General features: G+C 45.2%; 1 protein-coding gene across 1 annotated transcript in view; it reads left to right on the top strand.

The window, feature by feature from the left end:
• Positions 1-22,427, top strand: part of dsd (attractin-like protein dsd) — a 116,158-nt gene extending 93,731 nt beyond the window's left edge. The window contains exons 21-22 of the mRNA XM_077645532.1: positions 4,651-4,764; positions 12,377-22,427. Coding sequence (XP_077501658.1) covers positions 4,651-4,764; positions 12,377-12,616 — 354 coding nt within the window. The 3' untranslated portion in view covers positions 12,617-22,427. The remainder of the gene's footprint in view (positions 1-4,650; positions 4,765-12,376) is intronic.
• Positions 22,428-23,135: the final 708 nt, after the last annotated feature.

A 23,135-nucleotide genomic window follows, 5' to 3' on the forward strand; every position in this document is an offset into this window, starting at 1 on the left:
CGCCAAAAACAAAACCGCGGGGCATGCAAAGCTTATAGATGCGAAGCGCCATAACAAATCGAAACTCTCCTGGCCGCCTGTGGCGCCGCCAATCATCGGTTTTCTTTGCTTCCAACATTCAGGTTGTCTTTTGTCTGTCTTACTTGTGTGATAAAAGTGCACTATCGGTTTTAAAGCAAACCTAACTTCAATATTGAACCACACAAGCTTCCTTTGTCCGCCTCAGAGATTCGTGTCTCCATGGAGTAAGGAAAATTCCTCCAAGGTGGCGTCTCTTGTCCTATGACATCATCACGCTTGTACTTGCGAGATTGGCCTGTGGCGGCGATACCTGTATTTTGGTTCTTGCTATTTTCTACTTTACAAGAGCTTTGTTTTCAGTAAGAGTGGCGTTTTTGTGATCAGGAGCTGGTATTCTATTGATACAAGCCAACTTCCATTTCTCCTGAGTGTCCCTTTAATTATTTCTCGAGTGTGTATCACGACATTAATGTATAATCATTGATGAACATGCACTTTGAGGGAACTATTAGGTAGACCCGTCAGTCATGCCTTTCACTCATAGTGCTCGAGTGTAAAACCGAAACCTATTCTTTTCAGTTTATAGGCACTGTCTGCGTTTGATTGCAGCCTGCTAGTGCATTGCTGTTTGTGTTCTCTGTAGGCTACCTTTGCATGAAATGACCTTGCAAGCAATGCAGAATTGATGTTTCGGTTACTATTATTGTAGTAGTGCAGTGTAGAGCAACGAAATTCTGCTTGTCACCCTTGCATGCTTTCTTCATACTGCTTTGTATCTCTGCATGGCAAATTTGGTGGCCCAGTGCAGTGGTACACGTCTAGAGATTCTTGCCTTGCAAAACTGTAGCTACCTGCAGGCTAAGTGCACTTGAAGGGGGTTTTCATGAGTCATTCTGGCTAGCTCAGTAGCACTTGGCTGTGTGGCATAGCTTAGTTCTCATAAATATCGCTAGGAACTCTACAAGCAGCTAAAAAGGGTGACTTGTTAATGGAGTTGGTGCTTAAACTGATAAAACTTATAATAAACTTCTTGTACTTGAGGCAAGAGATACCCCGTGCCTCATGTATGAAGCACATTGTGCAAAGGAAGCTTTATAAATATCTTTTCCATGTTGCTAGAATGAAAATCAAGTATTGTTGAAAATCATATGTAGACATTACTTTTTACTTCATAGTCAGGTTTACTATTTTAGTTTAACTATTCTTTGAACTGTTCAAGATGGGTAAAAAAGTTCGGTTAGTTATAATATATCAAAGAAATTAAATGGTGCAACCCTTAACCCACTTTTTTTTTTTTCGAGAATAGTACCAAAATCGACATTTAATACCTGTGCTTTCATCTGTCGGCAATCCAAGAAAATGCTTTGGACTAACTCAACTAATCTTCAACCAGGCACAGAGTGCCAGAAAACACAACAAGGTAGACTTGTCATGAGCCATAAATGACAGCCTAGTTATGACAAGCTCGTCCAAGGCCTAGGGGGTTAGGTAGAGCTTCATTCTGTACTTTTTTTTTCTCCCTGAATTAAGTGTGTAAAGTCTTAGAAATGTCTTGAGTTTGTGAGCTTATGTGCATTGATAGCAACTGTACAATGGCAGCAAACAGTAGTGAATGCTATGAAAATATCCTGTAAGGGAGTGACACCAGGCACAGAGCATTTAGAATATCTGCTGTTGCTTTGTACGTTTTCACTGCATATAACATTCTTGTTTAAGAGCAGGGAATGAAAACTTGTTGCCACTGCTGTTGCAAAGATTGTATTTTGTCAAGAGGTACTCCAAATAGTAACACTTACAGATTGAAGCTTGGGAATGCCCCATGGCTCATGCCTGTACTCGAATAATTGGTTAGGTTGCTACAAAATACCAACAATACTGCTGCCATTTTAATCTTCCTTTGGGTGTAAGTAGTTATTTTAACAATGTATCTTGCCACCTGGACTGCCCTGTGTGTACGTGCATTTCAACTAACGTGCAGTGCAGTAGTTTTTCAAATTTAAGGCATTCTAAACAAATGGAACAAAATAAGCATTTTGAGATCCTACATGTAGTAGTAACTATACCGTCTTTTTCATTGAGCCTGCTTAACTAATTCAGTGACCTAACAAGCCAACTTCTTCCATGTTGCCTTCTGGGGTAGCAGTCAGAAAGTTAAGCTTCATGAGTAACGGTCACCTAAGTTCTCCTACCCCCTACACCCATTTCCTGCCTTTGTTTATTTGTGGAAAACGGGAAAGCTTGTGAAATTTCAAAAATTATATGTGACAATGCATCCAGTGCACTTGACTGCATCGCGCTTATGGCACACTCTACTGGAATCTGATAAAAATGGGCTTTAGTCCTGCAGCATTCAAAATAGAGTCCTTCATTGCAGTTGGATCAGAGGTAGGCAACAGTAGCTGCATGCTGACTGTGTGTTCACAGGTTGCTGACACCACTTGCTAACACTTATTTCTGAGCTGGCCTGTTTTCATCAGATCAGTGTTAAGAGCAGTTGGCATGCTGTTGCATGGTGTTTTTGCATTTTATGCACTTTGCTTTCTTTTCTTTGTTATTTTTTGCTGGTAGAAAGGGGCAAGCTGACAGAAATTATGCAGGAACACCCCAGATAGACACTTCCTGCGATGCTCATCAAATTTATTGATGCTTGAGTGTTTGAGACAGGAACATATCCAGGTATCCCTTCTCGAAATTGTTGAAGTTGCACTCAACACCCCCCCAAGCAGTGCTCTTGTTAGGCATGGGCCCTCCCCCCCACTTCCAGCTTCACACTATACAACTGCCTCGGGCCTCTCCCCCTCTCCCCAAAAAAATTTCTGGCTACGTGCCTGACTTGAGACAATATAGATAAAGTTAGTTAATCATTACTGCAGTGGTGGGAATGCTGCACCAGTTGCGCCAATGTACATCGTTGTATTAAATCTTCTACATGCTGCTAAAAATTATTAGTATTTGATGAAATTGCGGCAATACTATGCCAATATACTATTCCAGCAACCAAGAGCCATGGTGAATGTGAAGATGCTGAGGCTACCGCCCTATGTGCAAAGGCATGACTCTGGTTCCTCCTTCCGATGTGTGACAGAAATGATCAGCGGGATCCAACCCTGGCTGAGACATGGCTAAAAAATACAAGGGACAGCGTGTGTCCTGTCAATATCTTTTCGCTGTCCCTTGTGTTTTTTAGCGCCAATATCCATGTTTCAGCCAGTGAATCAAAAGCACCAACTAGCCCGTCTTTCTACTTTTAATCATAATCCAACCCTGTCCCATTTCGCTTTCTATAGCCCCATATCATGTACGCACTGTTCGTACACGGTGTGTGCTCGTTTTGCACACCTGCTTCAACGGTGCTGCCAGCACCCTCCCAAAAGAACACTGCAAATGCACATGCAAATTAAAAATTGCTTTTAAGAAGCTCAAGTAGTGCAAAATTTGGGTCCCGCTATATTTATCGGGTTCTTTGTACAGCACCATCACGTGTCCCATAAGGTCAGTGTAAGACCACGAGAGAGGTTTCCACTAACCTCGCTCGCGCCCACTGTAACAGCGCCGTCAACATCCAAGTTTCCGTTTTGGTTGTAGAGTACGTATAAATAGGAGTTTTAAATAAATTGAGCCACTTCCAGTGATGAGACGGCATACGGTTACCACACTGCGCACGTGATCTCGAGCTTGTTGTTGCCCGACATCGTCCGCCGCACGAGCTTGCAAGAGTGAACCGTCACGAGGCAGGGCCATGTTGGACTCAAGGAACCTGTGCCATGCAGAGGAATGGCGTTGCCCTGGTTGCGCTCCTATGGCATCGTAATAACTGTGACAAATCAAAGTGGCTGCACTCATTTCGGAATGATCGCTTTGACCAGTGGCTTATTTATTCTTCCTGGCTTTTTCTAACCAAGTTCATTCATTCGGAGTATATTAGAGAGTACTAACATCATGACACAGGAGCGCAGTCGCTTGCCAATTTTTAAATCTCGCAGGCTTGAAGTTTTAAAATAGAAACAAGGCTGCAGTGATATTGACGAAAACAACTAAGATAGATGTTTCTCAACAGTCTCTGCGACTTTTGCGCAGAAAAAATTCCGCTAATGTTAACTGTACAAAATTTCACCCATGTTTGTGAAACAAAAAGTCAGTTTGCACACATTTAATAAAATGGGCAGACCTGACCAAGATGACTGCATAACCCTGCACCTTTCAAATCTTGCAGAGCGTTGTCATTTTAAACTGTGACACAAGTTAGTTGGAACACTCTGTATTCACATTTTTGCCTTTGTCACTATTGGCGTGCTGCTACTAAACACGAGGAACCTGCTCCAAAATGCTCTTTGCCGTTCCCAGCACTGTTATTGCCATGTCAGTTAAGTAGGCGCAGCGAAAAAAGGCCTATTAGGCACTATTGCATGTAACATCTAACATCATTAACTTTGTGTGTTTTTGACTTGAAGAAGTTTGACTTAATTTAGTGAGCTGTTACTCTCACATGCTCACTCACTCGCATGGTAAACCGGATGATTTTTCAACTGCAAATCAAGCATTAAGCAAACAAAATGCATGCCTTATAGGTAACGTGGTTTTATAATTTTATTTTGGAGATGTGATGTGTCTGTGTTTTGTTGCTTGCAGCAACTGTTTGTGGAAATGGAACAAATGGCGAGTCGTCCTTTTGCTGGGGTCACGCTTGAGTTGGACAGTGAGCCAGATGGGTCGAGCAAGCAGTTTCAGGACGGTATGAAGCAGGTGAGTCTTTAAGAAGCAAAAATTAATCATTGCAGCTCTTGCCTCTATTACTGTGAAAAAAAAAAAATGTTTTTTTGATGCATGTTTAAATAAAAATACAGTGCAAACAGGCGGTGGACAATGAAGAAAATGGACACCCAACACTTGTGGTGTCAGTTTCTTACATTGTCCGTTGTCTGTTTGCACTGCTTTTTTTTTTTTTTCAAATATGCAGCACCAACCAGGAGGGATGTGGAAATATTGTAAACTTCGAATAGTTTGCAAATAGTATTTACTGTTCCATTTGCACCACGTTTTTGCTATTCGAACCTTTTTAAAATTCGGAAATTATGAATTTTTGTTCATCTTAACACGACAAAATATTGCGACAGTTTTAATGGCAGCATCTTGCACTTGTCTCATGAGTTAGCTTGCTCTTTCCTCATAAAATTGACTGCCTGGACGTGGCAGAAACCCGTGCATGGTAATCCTAGGTCTTGCATAATAGTTACGTTTTGCGTACCATGTGCCACAGGCCAACCATGCTCCCCTTCCTGTAATTCACTGCCGATGTAACTCCTCCAGCAAGGAGGTATCTGGCCACCTTACAGTGCTTCATGACAGCTTTAATTAAGCTCCTTTGTCATGTGAGCACACAGCTGAAACTGTGGTATTAGAATTTTTATTACCAAATGCAATTATTGTTCAAAGAATTTTGAACAAGTTATTAATTAGAATTTTTATTACCAAATGCAATTATTATTCAAATAATTGTAAACAAGTTATTAGTCTACAAAATAAAAACTTATTTCTCTTACTGCTACTTGATTCCTACTCCCTTATTTAATGCCTGGTAGGCCTTACAGGGGCAATAAGTTACGGTTTTTACTGCAACAGCATGCCTTGTGGCATAAATTGTAAATTATGGTTCTGCTTATGATGGGTGAAAAAAAGAAATGTTTGCAACATGTTTGTTGCTTTTCATTGCTGTGTTTTGCAGACAAGCATTTGTCTTTAGTTTGAACTACCTGTACTGATATCCGAAATTATTCGAGAATATTCGATTCGCAACCAATTCTTCTGGTTTGTATTTGCATTGCGACTTAAAATTTAATGCATGGCGGAAAATCTTCAAGCGCCGACCAATCGTTAAAAAGATGACGTTTCGGCCCCAGCTTACGGGGGCCTTGTTCACAATGAAAGAAAGACAGGAGTGAAGGTAAGTTATATAGGTTTCATGGTATGACGCAAGCAGCGGGAGTATATCGGGGGTAGATTGCCTTCGTTGCGATTAAGCATGTTTGCCGTCGTCTGAATATAAAAAGATTCTAGGTAAAGCCTTGTCGTCTTGCTCTTTTCTTTTCCGATTATCTTCGAGCCGTCCCAGTCGATGTCATGGCCCTCGGAGATAGCATGATCAGCCAGTGCGTTTGTTGCCATGCGCTTGTTCTTGACGTCATTGTGCTGCTGCTGCAATCTTTTCCGAAAATCACCTGTTTCACCGATATAGACATGCTCGCAATCAGCGCAGGGAACCCTATACACGATGCCCGGGAACTTCTCCTTCTTTATCTTGTCTTTCACTGTAACCAACGCGTGTCGCAGCTTCTGCGTGGGTACATGTGCGACGTCGACTTCATACGACTGGAATATGCGGGATAAACTTTCACTTACTCCGGGGACGTAGGGTATCGGAATCCTTTTCTTCTTCTCTCGCTGGGGTTGCTGTGGCGGCGGGTGAGCTAGGCGATTCTCGGATTTTCGTATAAAAGAACTGGGATAGCCCGAAGCCATCAGGTCGCGGCGAACGGTGTCCAGATCTGTCTTTTTTCTCTTCCAGCGTAGAGCAGAGGTTCTCCGATCGGCGGACAAGCGAGGCAACAACGGACTTCTTGTGACAGGTCGGGTGTACGGAACTGAAGTTGAGGTACATGCCAGTGTGCGTGTCCTTCCTGAATACACTGAATGATATTCCAGGGGCGTCGCGTTTCACCAGAACGTCCAAAAAAGGCAGACGGCCATCTACTTCCTCTTCCGTGGTAAACTGTATGGCCGGTTCCATGCTGTTCAGGTGCAAAAGGAATGTACTCACAGCCGATTTCTTGATTATGCAGAAACAGTCGTCCACATAACGAAGAAAGACTTCCGGGCGCGGCGTGAAGCATGAAAGGGCGCGGGACTCCAGTGACTCCATTGTCAAGTTCGCAGCGGTCACAGAAATTGATGCTCCCATAGCCGTACCATGAAGCTGTTTATATATGCTCTCCTGGAACGTGAAATAGGTGTTTGACAAGCAGAACTGAAGAAGTCTGCTGAGGTCTGGAACTTCAATGGGTTGTCTTTCCGGTAGGGTTGCATCCGCCTGGAGCGCATGTGTGCAAACCTTCACGGCCAGGTCAGTGGGCACGCTCGTAAACAGTGACTTCACGTCAAATGACGCCAAAATTTCGTCGTCCTCTACAACCATGTTGCGAACCTTTTCAATGAAGTCGTGTGAGTTGTGGACGTGCGTTTCGCTTTTACCAACCAAAGGGGAGATAACACGATGCAAATAGTTCGACAGCTTGTGAAGCGGGGAGCGGGTGAAATCGACGATTGGGCGCATTGGGTTGCCTCCTTTGTGGATCTTTGGCAGTCCATACAGAGCGGGAGCGGAACCATTGTGGCAGAGGAGGAAGTAGTAGAGGGACTTGTGTTGTGGCGGGACAAAGGAGAAGACATCAGCCAAAAGTTTCTGCAAGTCCCTTTGCACCTTTGAAGTGAAGTCCCGATTAAGTGGCATGTAGGTTCTCTCATCTTCCAGCATGCTCGGCATCTTGTTCACGTACTCTCGTTTGTCCAAGACGACCGTTGCGTTTCCCTTGTCCGCGGGCAGGATCACGATATTCTCATTGCCGCGCAATCTTTTTAGTGCCTTTCTTTCTTCGAGCAAAAGAGGATCAAGTCCTTGATGCCGGTTCAGCTTGGACAGCACGCTGACAACACAGGTGCGTGCCTCGTCGCGATGGGACGGCTCCACATTCTTGACCGCAGTTTCCACGGCGCATACCATCTTTTTTATGTCCGGCTCTGGTCCCAAATTGAAATTGAGACCGAGGCTCAACACTGAGAGCTCAGCGTCGTCCAGTTTCTGTCTCCGCTCACATCGGGACGAAGCCGTGCACGAGAGAAAGCTTCAAAGGCTACTACCTCGTCGCATGGACATTTCCAGAACTGCTAACCGCACCACTGTGCACAACCTTTCGTCACAGAAACTGGACGACGCTGAGCTCTCAGTGTTGAGCCTCGGTCTCAATTTCAATTTGGGACCAGAGCCGGACATAAAAAAGATGGTATGCGCTGTGGAAACTGCGGTCAAGAAAGTGGAGCCATCCCATCGCGACAAGGCACGCACCCGTGTCGTCAGCATGCTGTCCAAGCTGAACCGGCATCAAGGACTTGATCCTCTTTAGCCCGAAGAGAGAAAGGCACTAAAAAAATTGCGCGGCAATGAGAATATCGCGATCCTGGCCGCGGACAAGGGAAACGCAACGGTCGTCTTGGACAAACGAGAGTACGTGAACAAGATGACGAGCACAGCTGGAAGATGAGAGAACCTACATGCCACTTAATCGGGACCCCACTTCAAAGGTGCAAAGGGACTTGCAGAAACTTTTGGCTGATGTCTTCTCCTTTGTCCCGCCACAACACAAGTCCCTCTACTACTTCCTCCTCTGCCACAATGGTTCCGCTCCCGCTCTGTATGGACTGCCAAAGATCCACAAAGAAGGCAACCCAATGCGCCCAATCGCCGATTTCACCCGCTCCCCGCTTCACAAGCTGTCGAACTATTTGCATCGTGTTATCTCCCCTTTGGTTGGTAAAAGCGAAACGCACGTGCACAACTCACACGACTTCATTGAAAAGATTCGCAACATGGTTGTAGAGGACGACGAAATTTTGGTGTCATTTGACGTGAAGTCACTGTTTACGAGCGTGCCCACTGACCTGGCCGTGAAGGTTTGCACAGATGCGCTCCAGGCGGATGCAACCCTACCGGAATGAACACCCATTGAAGTTCCAGACCTCAGCAGACTTCTTCAGTTCTGCTTGTCAAACACCTATTTCACGTTCCAGGAGAGCATATATAAAAAGGTTCATGGTACGGTTATGGGAGCATCAATTTCTGTGACCGCTGCGAACTTGACAATGGAGTCACTGGAGTCCCGCGCCCTTTCATGCTTCACGCCGCGCCCGAAAATCTTTCTTCGTTATGTGGACGACTGTTTCTGCATAATCAAGAAATCGGCTGAGTACATTCCTTTTGCACCTGAACAGCATGGAACCGGCCATACAGTTTACCACGGAAGAGGAAGTAGATGGCCGTCTGCCTTTTTTGGACGTTCTGGTGAAACGCGACGCCCCTGGAATATCATTCAGTGTATTCAGGAAGGACATGCACACTGGCATGTACCTCAACTTCAGTTCCGTACACCCGACCTGTCACAAGAAGTCCGTTGTTGCCTCGCTTGTCCGCCGATCGGAGAACCTCTGCTCTACGCTGGAAGAGAAAAAGACAGATCTGGACACCGTTCGCCGCGACCTGATGGCTTTGGGCTATACCAGTTCTTTTATACGAAAATCCGAGAATCGCCTAGCTCACCCGCCGCCACAGCAACCCCAGCGAGAGAAGAAGAAAAGGATTCCGATACCCTACGTCCCCGGAGTAAGTGAAAGTTTATCCTGCATATTCCAGTCGTACGAAGTCGACGTCGCACATGTACCCACGCAGAAGCTGCGACACGCGTTGGTTACAGTGAAAGACAAGATAAAGAAGGAGAAGTTCCCGGGCATCGTGTATAGGGTTCCCTGCGCTGATTGCGAGCATGTCTATATCGGTGAAACAGGTGATTTTCGGAAAAGATTGCAGCAGCACCACAATGATGTCAAGAACAAACGCACTGGCTGATCATGCTATCTCCGAGGGCCATGACATCGACTGGGATGGCTCGAAGATAATCGGAAAAGAAAAGAGCAAGACGGCAAACACGCTTAATCGCAACGAAGGCAATCTACCCCCGATATACTCCCGCTGCTTGCGTCATACCATGAAACCTATATAACTTACCTTCACTCCTGTCTTTCTTTCATTGTGAACAAGGCCCCCGTAAGCCGGGGCCGAAACGTCATCTTTTTAACGATTGGTCGGCGCTTGAAGATTTTCCGCCATGAACATACCCGACCAGACGGGTTTCCGTCGAACCCTGGATTTCAAAATTTAATGCACTTGAACCTGGACATATTGAACTCGATGCAGATTGCAAAATGGTTTGATATGTCGATAATTTGATGTAAAAACCAGCAGTAAATAAGTTTATCTGTAAGCTAGAAACAAGAATTCATTGTATCCACCCGAGGAATGCACTCCTTGCAGCAGTGTGCCGCACACTGGCGTGCTGGCAGCGCACTGATCGCTAGGCCCAGCCTGCTTCGTATCGAAGCCGCAGCGGACGATTCTTCGAAACTATAGCCACTTCTTTCATAAGACGCCTAATCCTTTTACCAGTACACTACAATTGCTCACTAAAATTAAGGTGCAGTTTGTTTGCCCTGCACTCTCGGCATTAAAGCACGCAGGTGAAAGCCACCGCTAGGCTAGTTGGCTTCACCACAATGACAGCATTGTGGCGTGGAGAATGAGTACAAATGTCTGAAGACCGCCCTCAAGCACACCCCACATTTTCCTTTTCCTGCGATTTCACTGCACTACTGCTGCCAGAAGGTGTCCAAGGCCATGCAACTAGCAAGTCTTTACATGCGAAAAGTGATCGAAGAGGGCATAAAGAGAAGTGGCACTTGCAGGGGTGCAGCGCGCAATTTTATATATCGAATGACCGGCGAAATTGGAATTCGATATGCTGCCTGAGTTTCCTATAGGTTTACACAGGATTTTCTAGGAGGTAATATGTGTGATATAGCCAATAATTTGAGGTATCCTAGTTCGATATATCCGGGCTGGACTGTATTCGCGTACCTCTATACATTGTACTGCTCCCTTTATTAAAGCATCATGCCCAAGAGATGAAATTGCTCAGTGCTGAACTGACCTAAGGGTTGAATGCACCATAGTAAATGTTGGCTGCGTATAAGCTCTAACAAAATTGGAAACTTGTATGTGCCTAAGCTCTGCAAAGTAACTACAGATTTTACCCTGCCTAGTCTAGTGAAAACTTGACTGCCTTGTGGAATTAAAGGGACCAGCTTTACATCAGAATAAAATTGAAGGCTTTCTGCAGTTTGAAGTGGCTGTATTTTGAAGAAATCATTTTTGTGTGATACATCGTTTAGTGGAGTAGCCCTATACAACAGAATTCAACTGATATAATACTTTTGTAGCATATTCAACTGCACACATAGGGCTGGATGTGGTCGAGTGTATGCGCTGAATTTCTAGATTTAAAATTTGCTTGTCTTTGCTAAGAGAAAAGAGCACTTTTAAAAAAATGCTTATCTCAGCACTTCACTAAGGCTACAGTAGAGACGGGAACATTCTTTTTTATCACTAGACAAGGATCATCTCATCCCGTTTCTAGAGAATGGGACTGACAGAATCCAGGAAACTGTTGTATTCCTATTGCCCATTGACAGAATAAAAAATGACTGTCTGAACAGCTGTTGAGCAGTGTCAAATTGAGTTCCTGCAAACGTTTCCTCCAAATATTTTTTTCCTGTTAGTATTCCTTGCTTTTGCAGTTGAAGAAATCTTGAAATAAAATTTCTCTGAAAATTGTCACACGGAATGTGATCCCAGTTCGCTGGGTGTTGAATTTGCCATGTTATGTGTTGATGCACTTTTCAGCAAGAATTACCACTGCAGTTGCATGCTGGCTGTATCTCTTTCAGGCACTTTGTACACAATTGTGTACGCAATGAACTCGCAGCTTTTTTTCAGTGTGTGCTGTTGCAGTGATTTCATTGTTTCAGGTGAATTTAGGATTCTTATCACAAATAAGGTGGTTTTTAACACCAAATAGCGAATGCAGTAAATATCGTTCACCGTATTTGTGCACACAGATTTTGTCACCAGTAATAACATCAAATTTTTTTTTTCTTAATTTGAAGTGTAATGTGCGTCTTCGAAACAGAAATTGATACCATGGTCCTTCAGGTGACAGAATTCTGGGCATTTAGATTGTGCTATTTTAATAAATTATCGCCCTTTGTGCAAAATTTTGCACGTCTATAAAATATCAGGCCTGTGAATTCTGTGCAGGAAAACTAATAAATTATCTTTCTTGAGGCCTAAATGTGATATTTAAGTGGAAAAATACTTGTTTTTGATCGAAAGAAAAAAATGGTGCCTGAAAGGGTTATATTTGTTGGCAGATTTGATATCTAGTTATAGTGGCTTAACTTGCCTCACTGCTGATAGTGCCATGTCTTGATATTTTGCTGTTTACTCCAAGGCTCTGCAAGCTTGCACAGAAATACAAAATTCACTTTGACTTTCGTGTTGCTGCTGCTTGTAGCTCGGCATTGCAGTCGTGTGAGCATAAAATGGCACGTCAGCAGGGCTCTGCAACTCAGATGCACAGCCTGGACAGATGCATTCGATCTTTCATTTGACCAGCAAGTGCAATGCCGCTGTGTGCAGGCGCAGGGACACCCAACACCCGTGGCACTGGAGCCATGTGCTAGTGGAAAAGCAGCTGTGCTTACGCTCATCGTACGCATGCCGACGGGAGGCCAGGAGCACACGGCCACAGGCCAGTCGGGCCTGGCCATTGCCAGTGCCTTGGTCTCTCTGGGGACTCTCTGCAAGAGCGACACCATCAAGGAGGATGGCAAGTCGGACTGCTGGAAGCCCTCATCCCACCCAGGGACCTGCATCTGAGTCGGCCACTGTGATATTTGCTCAGCGTGCCACCTTTGGTGGTGGCATCACCTTTGTATGGGCACTGTGCGTACCAGCCAAGCTCCCATTGGCTGCAAGACGGCACACACACAGTTGTGAATTGGGCGGGAAGGGAGTGGCTATTGCTTTGGAGCTTTACTGAATCAGCCTCTGCACTCTTCTCCCCGAGTGCTTGCTTGTCTGGCCAGCATGCACACATTGAGGATGTTTATTTTGACTGCACCAACTGTGTACCATTTGCGGGTACACCTGCTCGCAGTGTGAAGTTATATTTTCAAGATTTGATATGCAAAGGTTAATAGTTGTAAAATGTAGTGTGTAGCTGAAAATTATTATTTTAAAAAATATCTAAGGAAGTCTTTCCTTACTGTATGTTGTGGCCACTGGCAGTATAGCAGTTTTGTCCAAGGAACATGCTCATCATTGAGTGATTTTTCAGTTCTGGCCCTGGTGCAGAGTGCTTTTCCATCACGTTCCATCATTGAGAGTAGGTCTGTAGCATCGCTCAAAATAGCTATAACCAACATAAGACAGCGATCAAGTGTGAGGTCCAGGATCTAGCATCATGCATTGCGAGATAGTGATGCTGGCCATGCCTGGTCAACTTTGCTGGCATGGGGCACTTGGCCACAGCAGCACAAGCAGCCATGTCTGTAGCACTGAGGACAATGTCTGTTGCTTGCTTTCTCTGCACACTCTTGATAGTTCCTGCAATAATTTCTGTTGAATTTGGCAGCATTTCCAAATACAGTATAATTTCAGTGACAGGAATCTCGCGAGTCATGAAAAATATTTGTATCATCTGAAATGTCATTATTAGGGGTGTGCGAATATTGAAATTTTCGAATACGAATCGAATACGAATATGAAGAAAAAATGGCTTCGAATATCGAATATCTGCTCGGTACAAAAAAACTTTCAGAAAACGAACAAGCAAATGTTGTCCTTATTTTTTTTCAAAATAGTGTATGGTCTTTGAACCTAAAATAAACAAAACTAGACTGCCTCAGTACCATATAAAAAAACAATGTGCACAGAAATGTATACTACTTGATTAAACAGCATAACAGTATCCAAACTATAATGAGGTCATGGAAAACAAAATCCATAAAATGACAAGACTGGCAGCAAAAAAATAAAATGTTGACTTCATTCAGAGTTCAAGGGACCGGAAGAAATGCCCGGTTCATCCGAAGGCTTCTGTTAATAAAATTGCCCACCCCCACCCCCCGAAAAAAAAAATCCTGCCGAAAATGCTGAAGATGCAGTAAGGCCTTATGAGGCGGCTGCATCGCGCTAACACCTGTAAGCCCGTGATGAGCCACCCGCTTTGGAGTGCTGGAAGAAGAACACAAATGCAAGCAAGGGGCCGGGGAACACACACTAGCGTCGGAGCGGTGAGGCGGTTTCTAAAAAGGAAAAAGAAATAAGCCGCGCGGAGCTGGGATTGGACTATCGGCGAATGCGCGGGCCGACATTTGAAGTTGCCACAGGGCAGCGGTGAAGCTCAGAAACCGAAACTACGCAGCCAAGCTATTTTTTTGTCCTAGCGACAGAGGCCTTCCGATTGTTGCCACGCCTGCCGTTACGCCCGCTAAAGAGGTGTGCAGGTTACAATGCACCTTGCAATAGGCGAAATTTTGACGGGATCGCTTGCCCTGTTGTGACTACCGCGCCCCTTCAATAGGCTCCCGCGGAATTCCGCAAGTAGGATTTTCCGCATAGCGTAGTTTACAAAACGGGATGGCGGAAGTCATGTTCAAAGAGTTATGAAGGTGACAGGATGCATTCTTTGGATGTGGGCAGTAAATATGTAACGTATTACCGAAGGATTAAAAAAAAAGCGGGAATTCGCGTTGCGATTGCTCGGAGCGGCCGTCGGCCATCTTGTTCGCAGCACGGGTGATATGTGGGAAAGCCCACTTGGGGAAATTCTCACAAGGTGAAGCCTTGCGGTGTCGGGATGCGGTCGGTCTGCGTGATAAACGGCAGAGAAGAAAGCGGATAGGACCTCTTTATTGTTTGCCTGCAATTTTTAACTCGATTATCGGCTAATTTGCCCAGATATTGTGGTTTTGCCACGGTCGAATTTATGAAAGTATGCGCATTATACGATCGCTGGTGTGTATTCGGGAATTTTCGAATATTCGGAAACTCATGAATATCAATTTTCGAATACGAATCGAATATCAAACATATTCGATTCGTATTCGAATATTCGCGCACCCCTAGTCATTATTATCCAAAACAAACAAAATCGCTATGCAGAAGCATGGGAAATGCATTCATGCAGACCTGTCTATGGCTGAGGGATTTATTTATGACCACGCGGCCTCAGCTCACTACCCACGGTGTGTACAGCGCGACTGGCTACTATGACATCGGTGATGTATAGGCCGTGCTCCCACGCTCACTCATGATGTCAGCAATGTGCAGGCTGTGTGCTGTCACCCATTGCTTGCGATGCGCACAGCACAACTGCTGATCCCGACGTCAATGATGTACAAGCACGGCACTTAGTGCTGGAGGGTGTGGTCACGGCTGGAGAGTTCATATAATCTGTAGTGGCGTTGAAGAGTATTCGGAACATCAGAAATTGCGCACATTGTACAGGAGCAGACAGGAGTAAATGGAGCGCGCCGCGCAAGAAAGAACTGCGGGTCAGCGCCGCCTAGCTGAACCGGACGAAAGCTCTAAATCGCCACGCGCATATGCACGTCCTCTACCGGCACGACCCTCTCATTGCTCCACTTGCCTCGCATTCGACCGACGTCTATGTCATGCTGATGATGATCATGATCAGATAGTCGCTCCCTGTGTAGCTAGTGAGCATTTTGGAATGCACAGATTAGTGTCTTGATAAGGCAGACAGCGCGTGGACAGTGCTATCATTAAGCCGCTTCGTGTGAGACAGCTGGAGGCGCGTTTACGCCGCAAATAACCCGCGCGTTTCGCACTTTTGCTGCCGGTGGGACTCATCTGCGTCTCGCTAGCAACCAAACGTGCTCAAAACACTCGGCGCACTGCCACAGTTTTGTGTGAATTTCCTACAGTTATCACTGATGGTTCGCCTCGGCCCTGCGAAGAGGCGACGCAGCGACGCGGCACCAGCGCATGCACCTTGCCTGTCTCCCGCGAAGCACACTGTCCCTATACTGGAACCTGCTGTTATCGCCACTGAGACAGCGCGCTGCATATCGCGCTGTCATGTGCGGAGCAGAGCTCAGAGCTTGCATGCACCTTCAGATCTTGGGATGACTACAAGCGGCCGCTGTCTCACTCACGTGATTGCCGTGGCAGCGGTGCGTCACTGCTGCGTGCCACACGTGCGAAATTTGGCATATAAGTACCCGTGTGCCTCCACTAATAAGAGAATGGAGCCACGACAGACACCAGCGAGCAATCTTAACTCTTCTGGTGCGAGCTATATTGCTTCACTGCTGCTGGTTACATATAGACATCGGTCTGTTTTACAATATAGGCATGGCAACCCAGCATCAGCGTTTAGCACCTTTGGAAGCAGTCACTATTCTTGCGACGGTGGATCGCGCTGCAAAAAGCGCCAAGAGAGGCAGTTTTGTCTAATTTTAAGCTGACCTCCTCGGCCAGGTTCCAATGAAGGCTAAACGTGCTGCGGGACAGACACACAGGGCGCATGCATTGCCGCTTAACCGATTCCTCGTAGGAATAAAGCGAAAATTAACGATAACTATATTAAAAGAACCCAAAACTGCGGCGATAGATCTAGTGTTTTGAGTAAATTTGGTCGATAGCGAGACGGAAATGAATCCCAGAGGCAACTAAGGTTCCAATGACGCGAGCTATTTGCGATGGAAACGTGCCTACTGCTGTGTCAGATGAAATGGCATAATAGTATAGTGTCGCCCCGCGGGCTGTCTGCGTCATCAAGGCAGCGGTCTGTGGGTTCCGAAATGACCGCTTGCTACAAAGGGCCCAACCATACGACCATAATCATCATCAGAGCGACACTGGCACCGGCCGAATGCGAGGCAAACGGAGAAATGTGAGGGTCGTGCCCGTAGGAGGCCTGCCCATGCGCGTGGCGATTCTGAGCTTTCCTCTGGTTCGGCTAGGCGGCGCTGACATGCAGTTTTTGCTTGTGCAGCACGCTCCGTTTGCTTCTGTCCGCGCCTGCACACAATGCACTCTGAACGTAGTAGTTTATGATTTCATATTATCCAGAAATTGGCATCAACCATGTTCGCATCACCGAGATTCTATTTTTAAAACTTCGTTGATCCGTTTTTAAAAGATGCGGAAAAAAAACGTATTATTTGGGGAAACATATGATCTGAACCACCTGATTTTTAAAGCTTAAACTGTTGAATCAGGTACAGTAGCATTTATTCACAATTTCACTTCATGAAAAGGTTAGCATTTCTTGGCGCAAGGTCTGAACAGCTTCTTTTCTACTGTTCACAGAATTCAGTCTGCATTTGCATTGCCTTCTGTGCAGAAGGAACTTCACAACACATTCGGTCTGCCGACGGTAAGCGGAAGTAGCCGAAATCTCTTCCGCATCATTTTCAGATGTTTAGCCCCCTTGCACCTATGTATCTGCCCACTTGTATTGTACCGCAAAGAAGCCGCTACGCCTCTCCTGTTCATGTTGCGTCACCACAGGAACAGCCCACTCGTATGTTAAAGCGCATCTGTGTGTGTGCGTGCATGCATTTCACTTTGAACGTAGGCACTACAGGCACCACAGTGGCTGCATTCCAACTATCGTGTTGCGTGCCCCAATGCTCGGTCCACTAGTGTGTTAGCACATGTGCGGTTAGTCGCTGAACATATTATGCGACCAGAATATGTTTAAATTCTGAATGTAGTAGCCTGGAAAACAGTTACTCTCTGGGACATTCTTAATTCCCGCAATTTGGAATGTACATCCTTTGTTCGTAAAGTTTAGAGACTGATTTATTTTCTTCTCTAGAAATGATTCCCCAAAACAAATGTTGGTGTATATATGTGTAGTGCCATCTTTTCGGGCTAACCTGAGCTATTTATGTTAATTGCTATGGAAGCTGCTAGATGGCACTACATGTAGAAAAATACATTGTTACTAGTCGTCTGCGCTTTCTACTGTGAGTCAATGTGGAGAGATGAACGTCTACCTCAAACAGCATATAAGCATAAAATTTTGTGTGAAGCTTTGCAAGACAGCCAAACAGACGTATGAGCTCCTTCGTGACGCTTACAGCAGCAAGACATTATCATGGGCGCGAGTTTTCGATTGGCACAAGAGGTTCATTTCGGGGAGAACGTCGGTGGAAGACGGCACAAGGCAGGGGCGCCGTTAAAACTCAAGGAAAGCAAGACCGCACCATTACAGTCCGCGTGCTATCAGATGCTCTCAACATTAGTAAGACAACATGCCACCAAATTTTGTGTGACAACTTGGGGAAACAAAAGCTGAATGCCAGACTTGTGCCGCACTCTCCCACACAGGACCAGAAAGACACGCGGGCATCAGTGAGCGCTGATTTGCTCTCCGAGGCAGAGAAGGATGCTGCATTCATCGACAGCATCATTGCTGAAGACGAAACATGGTGTTTTCAATATGATTTTCGAACAAAGAGGCAGAGCACCGAATGGCAGTCCACCAGCTCTCCGGTGTCGAGAAAGGTGCGGTGACAGAAGACCAAAGCAAAGAGGATGCTGACAGTTTTTTTCGATGCCAGAGGTGCCATACACCACGAGTTCGTCCCACAAGGGCAGACGGTGAATCAGGAGTTTTATATTCGCGTACTTCAACACATGCGTGATGCACTGCGATGCCGTCGCCCTGACTTATGGACATCTGGATAATGGAGCCTTTTCCACGATAATGCAAGGCCGCACACTGCTCTCAGTGTGAGAAAATTTCTCGCCAAGCACATAATTACTGTACTTCCCCATCTGCCATACTCACCTGACCTCTCCCTATGCAATTTTTTCCTGTTTCCTCGTATGAAGAGCGTCCTAAAAGGTCTCTGGATGGGGAACGTGGAGGCCATTCAAGACGCCACGACAAAAGAACTGACAGCCCTGCCAAATGAAGCGTTTTTTAACTGTTTCCAAGACCTCAAGAAGCGTTGGAAGCTGTGTATAAACTGCAAGGGAGACTATTTCGATGGGGTGCTGCACAAATGATTTCAATGATAAAAACATTTCTTGTAACGTACTCAGTCTCGGAACTATACGGACAAAGATTGTATGAACTGGGAACGTATCAATGAGGGTTTAATGTAAATAAAAGGCATGCACGAGTGCATTCAGATACATGAAGCTGACTTCAAATTTTCACCAAAACTGGTTTAAAGTCATTCAGTTTCGCCAGTGAACTAATGCAGACGATTGTTTCTTTTTTTTTGGGGGGGGGGGGGGGGGTATATGGGGCTTTGCTGATCACTAATTACTTCTCACAGGCACTGTAGGCCAGACACTTTCTGCGAATTTATGTGCACTCAGTGAATTTATTTGGATTAGGTAGAGAGAGGATGAGGAGCAGGAGGAAGAAGAGGAAAGGCAGGGAGGAGGTAGAGAGAAATTGCTAAAAACTACAGCGAATGTTTACTACATTCGAATCGGAACGAAAGCACGGATTTGTGATATAAGTGGAAGATGACGGTGAGCAGGCAGTGCCGCGGGACGGAGCAGATGGAAGTTCATGAAGACGACGCTCTCCGATGCGCAGCGCGAGAACGTGGTGCAGTTTAACACGAGGCGTGTTGGCTAGCCTAGTGGTCTCGCTGAGCGGCCCTTAAAGGAGATATGTTCGCGCAGCCACGGGTTCGACTCCCGGTCATGGATGCTGTTTCAGTTTCTTTTTCTGTTTTTCATGGTTTGACCTCTAACTCAGCTGAAGGTCAAATTTGCATGGTCTGCAATTGAAGCCCGAGGTCCGTATGTGAAGCTTTCGCTTCAAAATCATTTGACGCTTGTAACACATGCAGTGTATTGGTTGTGTGGTTGCGCTTGTCTCATCCAGATACATGTTGTTCTGTGCGTTAAATTGAATTAATCAGCATGGAGTATCGTCTGCTTTTCCCACTACAGCACCTCTCCACCTCCAACAGTGGCAGTTCTGTTTTTTTCAGGCAGCTTTGCTTCCCTGAAACTGGACATTTGTAAGAACCGTGGGGTGATTGTGCATTACCCATCAACACCCACAGCATTAATCGTCAAAAGGCGGAGAATGGCAGTTAATAGGCGCAAGCATTGGTATGTTTTTAATGCATTATAGTTTACCTTTCAAACATTCTTTTGTGGACAGCTTCCTTAGATGGTGCCTTATAACTTCTCATGGGAGTAAAAGTAGGTGGAATTCTTAAAATGCACGAGTCAGACTTCCAAACGACAGTTCAGAGGAATACTAGCATTGTAATGAATGCCTGCTGTGCTTTTTAAGGTGAATATTTCTTGTCTAGTTTTTTCCACCTGAGGTATGGGATGGATCTGTATTGTCACTTGATGCATGTACAGTTGACAACAGAAAATTCAGATACCTGATTTTTCGGACATGCTTGATTACTCGGGACTTTTTGCAGCACCGCGATATGGCCCATGGAGCCAATGTATAAGAGCGCCTGAAATTTCGGACGTGCTGCAATGGAGCTGCTCGATTTTTCGGACCTCGTTAGCATTTGGCACCAGTATCAAAGCCGGCATATAATGTGTACAGTGGAACTTCATTAATTCATACTGCAGGAGAGATCGAAAACTTTATCAAACAAATTGAAATTAAAGCTTAAAGAGAGCCTCTTAAATTGCGATGCTGAAATTCTGCGCGAGTCGAAACATTTCGCCCGCGTGGTTTCGAATTCGTACTGTTCTTGAACGTCTTCCGCTGCACGAACTTGAACAGTAGAGTTCACTGAACTTATCTGTGCCGAGTCTTTCGTCCCGAACATGGGAAGAGGTAGCAGCGAATCGCATGGGAGTTATACGGCTTCACGCATAGACGGCGAGTGCGGAAGGAAATACTAGTGCATTTCTAAGCGAGGTAATCGTACTCATAGCAAAATGCACTGCATCTGAACTCTCAGCTTTCTATCATAAAACCGTAAATAACTGGCGTCAAGCAAGACGCCTCTCATTATATGCAAGCCACTGCAGAATGCATATCGCTGGGTGCGATGCCGATTTTGGCTCTAGTCTCTATATGACAAAAGCCAACTCTGATGGGGCACTTGCTTCGGCCGTTTCTTGGTTCTTGTTCCGGGCCCATCGTACTGCGGGCGCAGCACAGTTCCCGCAGGGATATGTTCGCTTTCCCCGTCTAGACTTTGCCCCAACCCGTGCGCTCATCAGCAGCCAGGCTGAGCTCGTGAAAGTGGTCGCCGCCCGTCATCTGGTGCACATGACGCGCTGCGCAATTTAGTCATGAGGAGCTTCAGAATGTGTGCAATAGAGCTGAACCCCTTCCTCCAGCATATTGGCAATAAATTCGTGTTTTTTTTTTTAGTGAAACTTGATTTTCCGGATCTCCCAATTTTTCGGTTGTTTTTGTGTGGTGTCCAGAAAGTCCGAAAAAATCTGTCGTTGACTGTATTCAAATTGTGTGGTACATTTTAGCTTTACTCTGTTTCCTTGAACCAGGGTCTCAGGCCTTTGGCCTCACTATAAAATTTGCAAGCAGAGTCTTAAATCATCTGTAACACTGCAAGCCGGTGGGCCCCTCACGTGGTGCAGTTTGCGTGGGCAATAACATATAGCCCTACTTTTGCAAGATTGTGTTGTGGTATGCCTATGTTGGCCAGAGAGGAGGGCTGGAGGGAAGCTAAAACCTGTGCTCCTTTATCCCTTGCCCGGTGTGTTGGAAATGTGTCTGAGTATTGGTTCTTGCTGGGTAGATGGGACTGTCAAAGAATGGATCTCTGGGTGCTACTTGCTTGCTAGCCGGTTTCTGTTTCAATTTTGTTCTTTGCCTCTCAGACTCATTGGTTGGCCCTCTCTGCACAGTTTCTCATTTCAGGGGACATATCAGTGCAACTGTGGTTGTCAGGTTAACGGTTTTTAGCAAACACGCCGGTGGTGTGCCACAATGTTTTGATGCTGTAGCTTTCGTTTTGCAGATGTCATTTTAAAAGAGCGGTGTATTTATTTTAGAGTTTACTTTGTGATGTGCTAAGAGCTTGCTGTTTATATTTTTTTACCCTTACAGTTTGTCTTTATTAGCTATTTTTGTATAACTTTCTTCATGTTGTTTTTTAATGGAATTCGCATGCAAAAAGGGAGCTCCTTTTTTTGGCAGTGTCCCTAGTGTGTTGCACTCTTGTGCCCTCTCTCTTTACGGCTCCCCACTTTTTTTTTCGTACTTTCTGAACAAACTGCCCTCTGCAAAGGGCCTTATTTATTTCTATATCTTGCACAGTGGCTTCTACGTAATGTTGTTGCCTGATGGTGTGCTTCTTGCGCCTCTTCCGCTACATCTGGGTTTAGCTTGGAGATGGGGATGTCAGCATTCATTAGATGAGCCATGCGAGCTATTTGGTGGTTGAATTGTTTGCTGTAGTTGCCACAAGAGCCTCTGTAACGCCCATGGGCAGGCTGAAGAAATCATTACTTGCAAAGCAGTGTCTTGAAAATGTAATTTGGGATCTCATATATGCAAAATGATCACTTTGCAGTGCTCTTATTTCAGGTGCATGCTTGAAAATCTTTCATTTCCTGCACTGACACCATCATAATGTCGTCTTCCTCATCAACTAGACTCTTGTAATATGTATGCAGGCGTTATTGTACTTATGTTCGAAGGAGCATGGTAATATTAAAAATAGCACTTTTATTTTCATGTGTACCTGTGTTCTCTTAGCTTATTACGTCAACTTCAGCACATTTGTGATGCCTTGCAGGCAGCATTCTGTCAATGCACCAAGTGCACACCTTTACAGTTAAAATTTAACTACGTATAGTACTGTAGCTTCCATATAATTCCCGGGTTCAAACCTGGCTGCGGCGGCCACGTTTGTTTCGCCTCCATACGCAAAGGCGCCCATGTGCTGTGCGATGTCAGTGCATGTTCAAGATCCCCAGGTGGTTTAAATTATTCCGGAGCCCTCCACTACAGCACCTCTTTCTCTCTTTCTTCTTTCACTCCCTTCCCTTATGGCATGATTCAGGTGTCCACCAAGATGGGAGACAATTACTGTGCCCTGTTCTTTCCTCAAAAGCCAATTTCCATTTCTTTTTATTAACATTTGCTGTATCCGCTAGCCCACTGTAAAAGCACAGTTGCCAAGAGCCTTATAAGGTGAAATGAAAATAACTCTTCACAAGGCAGGAAATCTGAGTATTTGAGACAGTCTTGATTGTCGTTTCAATCCCACGATTCAACAAAAAATGCAGATTTAATCATTTTTGCGTAATTTTGTGTTGGCAGCCAAATTCTCATTTTTTTATGCAATTTTTATCGCGAACATTAGTATGAACAGAATGATGGGAGAATAACTAATTTAGCTTATTTGGATGAATATAACATGAGGGCGAGTGTGAG

The sequence above is a fragment of the Amblyomma americanum genome, chromosome 1, assembly GCF_052857255.1.
Source record: "Amblyomma americanum isolate KBUSLIRL-KWMA chromosome 1, ASM5285725v1, whole genome shotgun sequence".
NCBI classification, from domain to species: domain Eukaryota; kingdom Metazoa; phylum Arthropoda; class Arachnida; order Ixodida; family Ixodidae; genus Amblyomma; species Amblyomma americanum.